This window comes from Mytilus trossulus, chromosome 10, assembly GCF_036588685.1.
Source record: "Mytilus trossulus isolate FHL-02 chromosome 10, PNRI_Mtr1.1.1.hap1, whole genome shotgun sequence".
NCBI classification, from domain to species: Eukaryota; Metazoa; Mollusca; class Bivalvia; order Mytilida; family Mytilidae; genus Mytilus; species Mytilus trossulus.
Genome location: NC_086382.1, coordinates 48,760,541 through 48,775,141, shown reverse-complemented (window position 1 = coordinate 48,775,141; position 14,601 = coordinate 48,760,541). Strand labels below are relative to the sequence as shown.

The window sequence follows — 14,601 nt, the reverse complement described above, 5'->3', positions numbered from 1 at the left end:
GCTCCTTGATACCCACATTTGAAATAAATCTTGTTTTTTTTTAGTCAAGTTTTTTTTTAATTTTAAACCAAGAAAATAATATAAAGCAATATTGAAAAAAAACTTAAAATTGTACAAACTATTAAAAAATAAAGAAAATTTGTTTAGAAAAAATAAAATGAAAATTCGTATTAAATTTATGACCAAGGATTTGTATAGTTACTATACAAATCCTTGTTATGACCAAACAAAAGGTATTGAAATCAACATTGCTCAAGATTTTTTTGTGAATTCATGTTTTGATAAACAAAAACATCCATATTAATTTATCCAAAACCGGTCTACCAGGCTGGAAAGTAAACATCAGCATGTTGATGGTTTTCTGTAACGAAAGTAAGTTTCCAGTGGAACTTCTGTTATCATTCTTATCATTTATGTGTAACAAATATCCGTTGACACAAGCACGGAAATAATTTATGTTCGTCCGGAATTGTTGTAATATTTTATGGTTCTATTAATTTCCGGTTCATGTTTAATGCCAAAACAATGAATTTTAAAATACCCTTTTTAAGCATTTTTCAGAATCCTTGAGTATGTATTGACTCCATACTTATCAGTTATTATCCAAGCAAAATACTGAAAACATAAATATATTACAAATTGATAAAATATGGCCTAGTAAATACAGTTACCATGAACAAATTATTTATTATGTCTCTTCATTAGAAATTACTGATGATTAGATTATTTGATGTCTGTCTTTGATGATTAAACATTACAAATAGAGAATGTTGGTATGGTCTATGTTTGTTCCTGGTATGAACCATGATTCATTTATACATTAATATGAGGCAGGCATAACCTGTAAATGGGGACGAAGTCTGTATGAATTATTTTTTTGTAACTTACATATTTGTTAAAAAAAAAAAGAAACGGAAATACCTTAACGTTTCCGATTTTGGTTCTGTTGTTGTTAGGGATTTTAGTTGTGACGTTATTTAAGTTATGACGTCATATGCAATGTAAACAAAGAAACGCTATCATGAGGTAACGTTTTTTCATATCAAGGAATTATTAAAAATGAAATTGGTATTACGTTCCTTCCTATTTGTACTAGACTGATAAATATCTATTTTACTCAAAGATTCATACAAACGAGACAGGAAAAAGGAAGTACATTGTAGATTTCTGCGCAGGTCCGGGATTTCAAAACATGACATAAAAAAATTGAACAATTTTGAATTCATTAGTACAATGAAAAATTCAGGAAATTTTCCCGATTTTTTTTTTTTTTTGAATTTTCTATTGTTATTGGGGACTACGTCCCCATATAATTAATCATAAGAACAGCAACGCCAACCAAAAAAAAAAAACAACCATAAGATTGCAAATATAAATTTTGGGTATCACAATTTCCTGAGGTTACCAGTTCTGCCAACTTTTCATGAAGCAAATGTATGAGATTTGGCCAAAATCAAAAAGATCAAAGAGAAAAAACAATAGATCATTTATCAAAGGAATATGCTGCCATAAAAGCATGAATATGCGTAAGTCTCATGCTAAATATGTGAGACTTGGCAGTCCTGGGTTACAAGAACAATTAAATATCCCAAGGACAAATTTATCTGTCTCAAATACATGATTTAACATGGTGTTTTACTGTTTTAAATTGTAAAATTGAAAGGTCTGAGACGATTCATTTGTCAATATTCAATATAAGTACAAGAAATCGATTGGTATGCAAAATTTGATAGTTGTCTACCTTTTGAATAATTAGGTCCGCAATATTGTTTTCAACAAGTTATTTACATATAACTTTCAGGACATGCAAATAGCTTTCCTGAAGTAAAATTGCACTTTTATTGAGTTACCATGACTAATATCTTAAAATTGTATACTTAAATATTATTTTAAGTAGTACATGTATAACACTATGTTTTCGAGACAAATCAATTTGTCCTTTAGATACATGTTTTAATTAGTTCTTGTAATCCTTGGAAAATCGTGGTACATGTAACGCAAATATTCCCAGTCTTAGATTTGTAAATCTTTTTGACTCTGTTGGATAATTGTTTAATTGTCAAACTGTTTAACCAAGGATTTGTATAGTCATATCCTTATTTTTGATTACAGACACAGCTACTATGGGTCCACTGACTGGTAAAATAGATGAAAAGACAGAGAAACTAGAAGGAGTTGGTATGTAACACACCTAATCTTTGTAGATCACTGAAATTCTAATGAAGTTAAATGCAAAATTCAAAATTGCTATTTTTTCTATTACTTAAGGAATGACTGTTATGTTTTTATCTGTCTCTAAAGAAATAATATAAAAAATGTGGTGTACACTAAATAACCTGTGTAGTGAGTTATTTTAAAATGTGCAACACATTTTTTATGTTATTTGAATAGACAGTAAAATACTAGTCATTCCTTATAATTAATTCTAAATTCCATTTGAAGCCCCAATGAATCATGAAAAAATGGTGATGACAAAATTATGTCAATGAGCTAATAGACAAAACACTTACGGCCAATCAGAAGACATGTTACATCCAAAATTAAATTATATTAAATTACAATATATATTTTGTGTGCATCTTGTCAAGTCTCACTCAAGATTTCAAAATGGCATACATCATGTGTATCTGTCAATCCTGAAAAGTTAAAAATAAGGTAATGAGCTATGAAAACTTATTCAATTCACTTAAATATATTATAGACATGATAGAGTGCAATTTTTTTCCTAATTGTACACTGAATTGTAGTGTTTGGTTGAGATATGTATAAATGTACAAACAATGATATTTATCTGAGTCCTAAATATGATTGAATGGTTAATTTGAAAAGAAAGGTCATATTGGGGTGATGTCTAAAATTCAAAACAATGACAAGTGTATCATTAAGATACATCTTTTAACTTGAAAATTATGAAGTGAAATACAGCTAATTTCCTAATGCATGTAGAGCAAAACTTTGGTAAGCTTGCTTGCTTTGTTTGTATATTGTACAATCATCTTAGGACAACATCCAATTGAATTCAAATATAATATATATACAGGTTAAACTATGCCTATATATATTGTTTGAAGATGTCAATCTTATTTACAAAGCTTGTATAAACAATTATACAAACAAAGCAAGCAACTTTCAACAGCTGCAAGCCAACCAAAATTTTATTTTGTAAGCATTAGGGAATCAGCTGTAACAGAATGAACTGAAACATGTTATACTCTCACATGTACTCACACAGTTTTTCTACCAATAAAATAGTCTTTTGTTGGAAAAGAAATCTAATGGAAGGAAAGCACCATGTCATTTAAAAAAAACCACTATCTAGCTATGTTTGAATGGTTACATAGGAGGACATGATCTGTTTATTGTAATCTGTATATGTACATGTAGGTGTGATCAATCATCATTCAGCCACTGGGACTCTGATACTAAAGTTATTATTCACAGATCCCAATCCACTATAAATAAATATGTTTAAATTAAACTAAACAGTCAATCCTCTAATCTTCCTTTAAAATACCACTATCAGTAGTATAAAAATCATCAGTGACTGGTTTTCAATTTAGTGATATTACTTTTTCAGGTACACTACCACCTATATTACCACTGATTCAACAAAGTGGATTACAAGCTCTATCACAGGTTCTGGCATCCATACCAACTGATACTCCATTATACACATCCCAGCTATCAGAACAAGTACAGTCAGTCACTTATAGTCAACAACCTCTATCTCCCCAGATACCTGACAGTCAACAGTTACAGGCACAACTTTTAGCTACATTACACCAACAAAACCACAGCCAGAACATCAATTGGAATGAAAGTATCGGATATTTACTACCTCATGACAAGGAGTGTTCAGATAAGATGCAAGCAGTTCAGGCAGTTTCTAAGTCTATACACAAAGATTTAGGACCAGATGATTTAAAGGATAAAGGTTTAGAAGATGAGAATGAATCTAGTACTAATGATATACAGGAGACAGATGACAGTATTGGTAATACAGAAATTAGATGTTTGCCCATGACCTCTGTCAAGTCTAAATCCAGATCTGGAAAAAATCAACCAAGAACATCTAAGAAAAGTCAAAAGATCAAACAATTATTGTCACATCAAGTTAAAACAAGACAGGATAAACACTCACTGGTACCAATAGCACCAAAAGAGGTAGATCATATACCTGGCAATAGCACATCACCAGAAAGACAAAATTCTATTACAAACTCAGCAACAACTTTGCCTAAAAATACATTAGGTGTTCAAAACAGTACTTCAGTATGTCAAACTTTAGCATCATCAAACAAACCTTCTCAACTATATGCTTCTAATTTAATGAGAAAAGTTCTTCTTCAAGACATGATGTCTAATACCCATACAGAAATGAGCAGTCCAATGACAGGGGTGTCTGTAACAAACCTGATTCAACAAGTAATACCATCAGCATCTGTATCTAGCTTACAGTCAGATCCAGTGACCAATCCTGCCCTGTCCAGATCTACAACAACTGGTCTCAATACTGTAGGTCTTGCAGGGAACATTTCTGCATTACCATCAGTTCAATCTCTCAATCAGTTCATGCCAATAGCTGGTTTTCAGCCTGTTCAATCTTTGCAGGACCCACATGCTACCAATTTACAACCAACAGTTGCACATATGTCTGGTACCAGTACATCAGTTCCAAGCATGAACAACTTTTCACTTCCATTTGGCAATGTGTTGCCTGGTTTGCCTTCAGTTCAAAATGGACTAACTTTGTCAAGTGCAACAGGGATACAGACCACACCAAATATCACTCAGCTGTCACCAAGTTCTTTGTCTGTTATCACTTCACTGATTGGTCAGCTTGTTAATTCAGAATCAACACAACATGGGAAAGATACAGAATTATCTGTCACTAACAAACAGTCATCTACCTTACATTCTTTACCTTTGATAGAAAATGAAATGACACTGTCTTCAGAAGTTGATAAATCTGAAAAAGTCCATCACACTGAAGATAGTAACAGTAGAACAAATCAGCAGATACCTGTGGCTGGTTTACAGCAAAATGATATGACTGCCTTTGAACCAACTACAATATTGCAACAGGAAAAGCAACCAGGACAGCCAGGGTCTATATTGATTAAATCTACAAGTGGAGAAAATGTGACAGTTAATTATCAACACATTCAATCAGTTTTAAGTTCTTTAATATCTAGTTTACAAGGCCAGTTGGATGCTACTAGAAAACTGTATTCACCAATTATGAGTACATCTGTGCAAAATGGTTCTAGCCATGCTCAAATTGGATCTGGTCTTAACCAACCGATACTGGATATAACTGGTTCTAATCAATTACCTGATATCCCATACTCCTTTGTACCACTTCCTATTAATCCAATTCAATCAGATCATCAAAATGATAATCCAGTTGATCAAAACATCTTATCTTGCAATTCAGCTGTAGACATTGCTCAAAACTTAGCATGTGATAGCAGAACTTGTCAACAGACGACTCCAAATCAAACTATCAGGAATAGCATAGATGTTGACGGTAACTTAATAAATGAGTCTGACATGACTGGAGGGAACCAGATAGGGCATGTTGGTGATAGATTGGTGGATGAAGCATTTTTGTCTGAACAGTCTGGTATGTTTAGAGCATCTCCATATTTTATTAATTTGTGAAAGTACAAAAAAATATAAAACATTTTGATTTTATATTTATACTTTAAAATACAAGATGTAATGATATACTGGTATCACTGGCAAAATTAATGAAATTATCATATCTTTCAATAAGTCTATTTATTTAAAAAGAATCATTTGAAGAAGAAAAATAATTAAACAAGTCATTTGGAATAGAAAAAAAATAAAAAATTGAGTGTTACGTACATGGGGGGACATGTACTTGCCTCCCCATGCGGCTAAAGTTATATTTGCTTAAGGATGTATTCTTCTGACATTTCAGTCTCGTTCAGTCTCGTTGAAATCTCGTTCTGGAATTATGTCTAAAACAGGCGGTACAAGTGGAAAATATGAATGAATTTAAAAAATGTTGTAATCAAACTCAACTATTTGAAAAAATTGGGTATTTCCAATGAGTAGTTTTTGAGTAATCAATTTTTCAAATTTTATTACCAATCAAGTCAGTATTTTTAGCCAAAATTTCGAGAAAATGGGTGAGGGATACAAAAAATTATTTTACCAGAAACATATACATCGCACATCCCTTTTTTCTTTTCAAATTTCTTAGATATGTATGTTTTCAAACATTTATAACAAAGAAGTTGAAAAAATATGCAATTTGTACTTAAAACGGAGAAAAATCACAAATTTACAAAATTGACAACATGGTAAATTTGGCACAAAAAAGCATCAAAATATGATAAAACTTTCTTATATTAACACCTACCTATAGTTTTTGTAATTCAAATTTATTCAGATTGGTCCCCTTTATCTTTATTGAAAGTATGACAAAAAGTTTAATTGTGGAAATGTGATTTTTTTCATGATTATAGCCCAAAAATAGGTAAAAACTGATGAAAAATGAGAAAATCATCAAAATTGGGTACTTTCAAAGGGCCGTAGCAAAGAAAGAAGTGCACCACCATATGATTTTTTCTTCACCAATTATTTTTTTACAGTCATATGAACCAAAAAAACAGGGTAAGAAAAAAAGTTTAATTCTAGAAATTTTTGGCTCCTCAGAGGTGTACATCCTTAAGAGCAATAAAAACACATCTATTTCCATAACACATTTATTTCAAAGGAAGATAACATCACATGACAAATATGCATCATCATCATAAAAGGGACACAACTCTCACGGCTTAACTACAAATTATTACCTATCCATGGAAATATTGAAACTTGCAAAAATATCAAACAATTTTAAACAAACTCATCCACATTGTGCCATCACTTCTAAGTTTCTGTATACAAAATATATTACACATTGGCTTTTGTTATTTGCCAAGATTGATATCGTTTTTTTCCATGCATCTTTAACACTGTTGATCATATCACTCTAAATGCTCTTCTTAAAATCAAATTATACATATATGAATATCTTTGACATTTTCAGAAGCACTTTATGAGGAGCAACATTTCCTGTACAACAAAAGCATTGACTTTCTGAATTCAAGAGGTGACAGTTCATCTGTAACAATAAATAACCTTGAGGAAGGTTTAGTGAACCATGATACAATGCACCTTACAGATGATTCATGTAATTTAATAATCATTTATTTTGATTCTATGTAAAAATTAGAAGATGTGGTAAGATTGCATATGAGACGACTTTCCACCTTAGATGAGATGATTTAAAATAAGCAATGTATGATGAAGAGCAAAAGATTTTTTTTCAGAAAAACCTTATAGTATATATATCTTCATCTTGAGGTTTACATTCCTTATAAAGTATAAACAATGTAGAAATTAATGAATTAAAAAAAATTGAACTATACATCACTCAGTCACATGGTCAATAAGACATTGTAATGTAATTACTAGGGTAAAATTTCTGAATGGATCAAAAGTTCGCATTTGAAACTTTTGCCCTACTTGATGCTCTTTTTTTTTTATAACAGGTTGCCAAGATATCACAGAATCAAACACATTAAAGGCACAAATGTTGCTAACACAAGACCAAGAGGAAGATTTCACTGATGTCCCAAATATGTTTAAACAGTGTAAGTTTACATAGATTTTAGCAATATTTGGTTGCAAAGTCGTAACTGTTGCTTGACGCTCTTTATATATATCTGTCTTTCTGTTTTTAATTATTTAGGAGGCTAGCTATTAAAAATGTAACAGAAATATTATCTATCACAAACAAAAATGAAAACTTGAGTGCCTACCCATATGAATGTCATTGTTCATAAATCCATCAGTTTTGAGAGACTGCAAGCTTTAAAAAAAGGACTTAACCAAATGCCAGGAAAGTTTTAAAAATAGACCATCGATAGCCTTATTTTAGAACATAGCAAACAATGAAAACACATTTATGTAACACTATGATAGTGACCTTTTTTGGAACATCAGGATTATTGGGTCTTTATTGTTGCAAGAATTAAGGATTTACACTTATTACAACTTGGGAATCAATGGTTAATTTATTGGAATCTGGGAAAGAACTCTTTATTTTTAATTTTTATGCCCCACCTACGATAGTAGAGGGGCATTATGTTTTTCTGGTCTGTGTGTCCATCTGTCCCGCTTCAGGTTAAAGTTTTTGGTCAAGGTAGTTTTTGAAGTCCAATCAACTTCAAACTTAGTACACATGTTCCCTATGATATGATCTTTCTAATTTTAAGTTTTTATCCCAATGTCATGGTCCACTGAACATAGAAAATGATAGTGTGAGTGGGGCATTCGTGTACTGAGGACACATTCTTGTTTAAAATTAAAGTATTCAGCATTTATGTTGCGGTTAATTCAGGACGACACAACCTTACCCAGTAATCCCCCTCTCATGATCAGTTTTTGTCAAAGTACAAAAAAGGAAATTATAACATGTTATTTATAAGTTAGTAACTATTTATTTCCTTTTGAGATTTTCAAAAATAAGATGTTTGATATGTTCAATATATAGGTAATTTTGTTTAGTTATTTCATGCTTGTTTAATAATTAATATGAGTTCCAAAATTGTCACTTCAGATTGCCTATCCTGTAAAGCAGCCATGTTGAATGAAGATTGTCAATTTCATAAAATTGGCTACAATCATATAAAAGATACTCCAATATTGTCTAAAGCCAGAACATCAATACCTAGTTGTCTGACCCTACAGCCTACATCAACATTTGGATATAATGTTTATTTGGGTTTGTAAACCAATAGATATTAGATACTCTGATACTATAACATTAAGATTATAGAAATAAGAAAGTTTTAAACAAACAAAATATAATTGATTTTTTTTTTATTGTTGAGTATGATTTATGTCTTGATTGTATTGTATCTTTGAAAAAAAATTGAGAATTGAAATAGGGAATGTGATAAAAAAGGAACAACTCCCTGACCAAAGAGCAGAAAACAGCCGAAGGTCACCTATGGTTGTATATAAATGAGAAGATAAGTTATGATAGCCAATTAATGAGACAACTATGGACCAGAGATCAAATAATGTAGCTATAACTATTTTGTATACATTGATCAGGAAACACCATTCAGCTCTAAAAAGTCCTTTCACTAACTTTTTTTTAAGGTTTTTTTCACAACTGTAGAAAAAGGTAGTTTGAATATAGAAATAAGGTGTACAGTTTCCAGTTAGATAAAAATATTAGTTTTTTTTTTTAAAGTTTTTTACATTTCAAAATAAGTAAAAAAAACAAATAATGTTGGTGTTCATTAGGATTTTTTTGAAGTGAGAAATGTTGAATATGGAACGTTCGAATAATGAGTCATAGTGTACATAGTGTAATGTTTGTTTTTCATTTTAGGAGTGTGGACCAAAGAAAATATCCCAGCTCACACAAAGTTTGGTCCATTGGCTGGTAAAATTGAAAGTGAATGTGAAAGAAATTCAGAAACTGTTCAATGTTTTCCTGCTTGGAAGGTTTGTTTTTGTTGACAGTTTTGTCCAATGGTATAAAAAAAATATTCATGTTTGTTTTCAGATTAAGAAAAATATAGATAACACACACATTCAAATACATGTATTTGTTATACTCAAACTCTAAATGACCTAACTATTGTTTTTTTAAGGGTGAACATTACAGTTAAGATCTTTTAATTAATTGGTTCCTTATAATTTTGAAAAAAAATGAATGTTGACATACTCTCTTAATATATAAATAGAGATATAGTCTTACTTTTTGAGATATTTTAGTGTTATTTTCACATGTGTGTGGGAAAAAGTTATTTTCAATTGTGCAAATTATGGAAGTCTAGGTTGTATATTTTATTTTCTAATATAACGTAATTTGTTGCTGTTTTATCTGAAATAGTGAATTGGTCTGACAGTGTTTCAAGAAAAAGTAAAACAATGAATTTAGGTCATTAGTTAGAAAAAGAAGATATTTTTGACTCCCAATGAAAATTTGGAAACATTGTCACTTTCACCACATGGGGAAGCCAACTCCTCTAGTCTAGCTATGTGATGAATCGAACTGTTAGAAATAATTTAAAATGTTATAAAACATTATGCATAATGAAACCTTTGCATTGTTGATCTCATAAATGTTATAGACTATTTCAGGAACAGTTGCAGACGGAAACAGTCACATTTTTATTTTTAGCATAAATATGAATTCAAAATTCCAAATTTTAGACTTATACATTTCATATTTCCTTTCCTTAGATATTTTTGGAAACCCGATCTGAGATGATTGATGGAAGTGATGAGAATGAATGTAATTGGATGATGTTTTTGAAGCCAGCACGATGTGAGAAAACCCAGAATCTCATAGCACATCAGTTAGGCAGACATATTTATTTTTTCACTACCAAGGAAGTGTTCTGTGGTCAGGAGCTACTGTATTGGTTCTCAAAAGAATATGCCACTTTGTCAGGTATTGTTAGCTGGTATTTCTTTCATTGGAAGATTTTATATTACACTGTGGTTTTGTTAGCATTTGTTGGATACCAATTTTTTGTGGATTTTGTGGGTACAGGGAAGCCACTAATTAAAATGTTCAATAACTTACATATCTTTTAAGGAAATCTGCTTTGCCAAAACAGCCATATTAAATTTACACGTATATGGACGTTTTCCTCAATCTACAACAATTGGTACCCACAAAAAAAAAACTTGAATCCACAGTATATCAATTAACATTATTATTAATAAGACAAGACAAGATTCACAAGACAAATACTTTATCAAATTCTCACTTTATGTACATACATATAAAACATAGACATATATACTGGTACATATATTTGAAATTTTTATATGGTTGCCAAAATTTTGTGTTGTATAATGGACAGAATACATTTCTTTGTTATTGTTGCCCTAGCATCAAACAAAGGGTAATTTTGACTGGCTCTATAAGAATTTCTTTCAGGGTTCTAGCTAAGGCGAGTCCATGAGTCCTAGACTCATCCAAATCTATCTGGACTCACCATTTTCAAAACTGGTGAGTCCACAGATGCATCAAGATTTAAAAATTTTGTATAAACTGAACACAATTAAACACAAATATCATCATTTTAGAGCAAAAGTTTAAGGAGTAATCTAAATTTAATGTCATTTCATTGATCTGTTACACCATGGTGGATAAAATATTACTTTATATTACGGATTACAAATGTGTCGGGTTTGTGATTGGATAACAACACAGAGATGTCAGTGTATATTCAGGAAACTGCTGGGGTATATACGACGTTTTTATCCCCAATTGGAACCTCAAAAACGTCATCCTAACAGGGTTACTATGTGACGTAGTCAAAAGCTATCAGATTGTTAGAGGCTCTCAGAGGGAAAAAAATGACGTGCTTCAGTCAATAATACATTTTTGATACAAAAACAAGCAATTTACACTTTTAATACTTAAATTTAATGTTAAAAGTGTTATTATAAATTATTACATACACGATAAAATTATAATCACAGCAAATTAGAAAATCTTTCACGTATGCCGAACATATTAGCGTTTTCAACTTATATATGTGTTGTGAACAAAAACCTTCACTGGAAAATAACATTAAGTCAGGGTAATCCATAATATATGTGTAATTCAGGTCTCAGAAAGGGTATATACTGTAACATTCCCGGCTTAGGGCTTATATCCCCTTCGCCTTCGGCTCAGGGGATATAAACTCTAAGCCGGGAATGTCACAGTATATACCCTGTCTGAGACCTGAATAACATATAATATTGCAATGAAATATATTAGTCTTGCTGTTGGACTCACCATGGCCTAAAATGACGAGTCCCTGGACTCACCTTCAAAAATCCTTAGCGAGAACACTCTTTATTGTTCACCATTTGAATTTACATCTGTTTTTAATATATTTTTGATTAATTGTAATTATATAGAATATAGTTGGATTTGCAAATAAATATTAATTGCATCCTTTTTTTTTAATTATAGGATATCCCTGCCTACCAGGTGAAGCTAGTCTGTCAGAGTGCCCAATTTGTGGTAAAGTGTTCATCGACAAGTCCACAAGAAAACTTCACATGAAGGAACATCCTCATTACCAGAAGTTTAAATGTCACATATGTGATCACCTCTACTCTTCCTTGTCTTCATTAAAAAGACACACAATGTTACACATGGGAGTCAAGCCTCATATCTGTCATGTCTGTCACAAGACCTTCAATGATAGCAGTAACCTTAAAGTACATCTGAAAGTTCATACAGGTATGTATTACACAACAAATTCGACCTACTCACTTGTACTGTGGATCCATTTATTTTTCGTGGGCACCAATTTTTGTGAATGAAGGAAAATTTGCATATTCCTGGACATTTAAATCCATGGTGTAGCCAAAGTTTTTATACAAGCCTTAAGACAATTTGTCATCTGTTGAGAATTTAATTTTGTGGTTCACCTGTTCACACTATTAAAATCCACGAAAATTGGTATCCAAAGAATAATAATGAATCCACAGTAAGTAAGAATAGATATACTCTTGATAATTTTGAGATAAGTTAAACATATCAAATTTTAGATACATCATAATTTTAGATACCTAATAGTGAGTTTGGTTAATCAAAAAGATTTGTTAAAATTTATACAAATATGAAAACAAGAAATTTAGGGCATATGCCAATGAGGCAGCAAACCAAGGACGCAAAGTCAAAATACATCTAGATTTCAGTATAACTGTACCATCTTCATCTGTAAAAAGTCCAAACATTTAGAATGGAAATGGGGAATGTGTCAAAGAGAACAAACCCCAACAAATCAGAAAACAGACCAAAGCCATCAAGGGGTCTTCAACACAGTGAGAAAATCCAACACTCTGAGGTGTGTTTCATCTGGCCTGTAAACAAAAAAGTGAACTAGTTCAGTGAAAATGGACAAAGTCAATAAAAGTTATGTATGAATTTAGTAGAGACTATCAAAGACCTGCAATCAACAAAAACTTTCAAAGGAACAATTAACTGTTAGATTGGTTGCAAGTATCCCATTATTGCATTTTTCTAAATTTGTATGCCCTGTTTACTCAATATGTTATATATTTACTTGTCTATGCATTAGTCTGTAACAAAGAAGTTATGGTCATATCAACTTGAAACTTGATAAATGTACACCAGTTCATTATAACATTACAAGTTTCTAAAATTTTATACCAAATTACAGTTTTAACCTAGATAATTATTGAGATTACTGCATGAACATAACTATTGTACTTGTTCATTGCCAATGTCCTATTGCATGGGTGGATCCAGCAATTTTTAAAGGGGAGGGGGGTTCTAACCCAGGACAAAAGAGGGGGTGTCCAACTACATGTCCCCATTCAAATGCATTGATCGTCCAAAAAAAGGGGGGGGGGCAAATACCTTACCGTGTAAATTAACAGTAATGGCTGAACAGTTGTCTTTTTACACATTGCCTAAACTATCATCTATAATAATATAATAATATCAAAGACCTGCAATTATCTCGCAATTCTTCAAACTTCAAAAATTATCACAAGCATAACATAATACTTTTATTTTTCAGGTATGAAGGTATTTACCTGTAACATATGTCAGAAAACGTTCAGACAAAAGGCTCATCTAAAAACACATCTTCTGATACATACTGGACAAAAGAATCTCAAGTGTTATTTCTGTGATAAAACATTCGCACGTGAAGGGGACAGGAAACAACATGAATATCAGCACACGAAAGAAAAAACGTTCAAATGTGAGGAGTGTGGGAAAGTTTTCTACAAACTTCAGAATTACAAACGCCATTTATTGATTCACACAGGAGTGAGAGACTTTGAATGTCAGTTTTGTATGAAAACTTTCGGACGTAAATTTCATCTACAGAGACACATGGAGAAGTGTCAAGCTAGGAATGAGATTTTTGAAGAAAAGGATTTAATACTCAATAATGTTGATCTGAAGGGCATTTTGAATTCTTAATTGTGCAATATTTATATGAAATGTTTTAATTTTATATGATTGTCATTAAAACTATCTTTTGAAGAGTCTGAAATTTAAACAAAAATAAGAGTAGCCTAAGTGACTGATTCCAATTTGTCTACACTTGCCAATAAAGGCAATAGTCACCAGATCTAATTAGAATGTGGTAAAATTTGTTTTATTGCAGATAGAGAATGATTAATCTATGCAAGCTGATTTCATCCACAAGTTAAAGAACATTTGAGAGCATGCTCACATAAGTTCAAAGACTCAGAACTCCTTAAAAATATATTTTCATTGCTTATGTACACCCTTTGTTGGTATATATATATGACGGTAATACATTCAGGTGTAATACACTTGAAAGGAACCTTGTATTTAAAGAAAGTCTATAATTGCATAAATCCATGTCTTTTTGCTTTGTTGTATAGTATCTCATTGGCAATTAAACACCATGTCTTTATTTTTATATTCCAAATAGTTGCTAAAGCTGGCACCACCTGTAAGGGCAGGTGAGGTAAAAATATGTCCACTCAAAGATTTATAATTTAATGTCTAGGAAGGTTAACCAGTCTATTAATTACCAAGACATA

The 14,601-nt window shown here is 31.4% G+C and overlaps 1 protein-coding gene across 1 annotated transcript; it reads left to right on the top strand.

The window, feature by feature from the left end:
- The first annotated feature begins 473 nt into the window (after positions 1-473).
- LOC134687537 (uncharacterized) lies at positions 474-14,073 on the top strand. The gene is made up of 10 exons (XM_063547910.1): positions 474-570; positions 2,113-2,178; positions 3,578-5,626; positions 7,064-7,207; positions 7,569-7,670; positions 8,639-8,803; positions 9,422-9,537; positions 10,282-10,492; positions 12,017-12,289; positions 13,599-14,073. Exons 2-10 carry the CDS (start codon positions 2,124-2,126, stop codon positions 14,006-14,008), a joined length of 3,525 nt encoding a protein of 1,174 aa, XP_063403980.1. The 5' UTR covers positions 474-570; positions 2,113-2,123; the 3' UTR covers positions 14,009-14,073.
- Positions 14,074-14,601: the final 528 nt, after the last annotated feature.

Bases quoted from the DNA above. Each gene is read 5' to 3' on its own strand.
- LOC134687537 (XM_063547910.1), top strand. From the start codon at position 2,124: ATGGGTCCACTGACTGGTAAAATAGATGAAAAGACAGAGAAACTAGAA. The intron at 8,804-9,421 runs GTTTGTAAACCA...TTTTCATTTTAG, and splicing joins TGGATATAATGTTTATTTGG to GAGTGTGGACCAAAGAAAAT. The intron at 10,493-12,016 runs GTATTGTTAGCT...TTTTAATTATAG, and splicing joins AGAATATGCCACTTTGTCAG to GATATCCCTGCCTACCAGGT.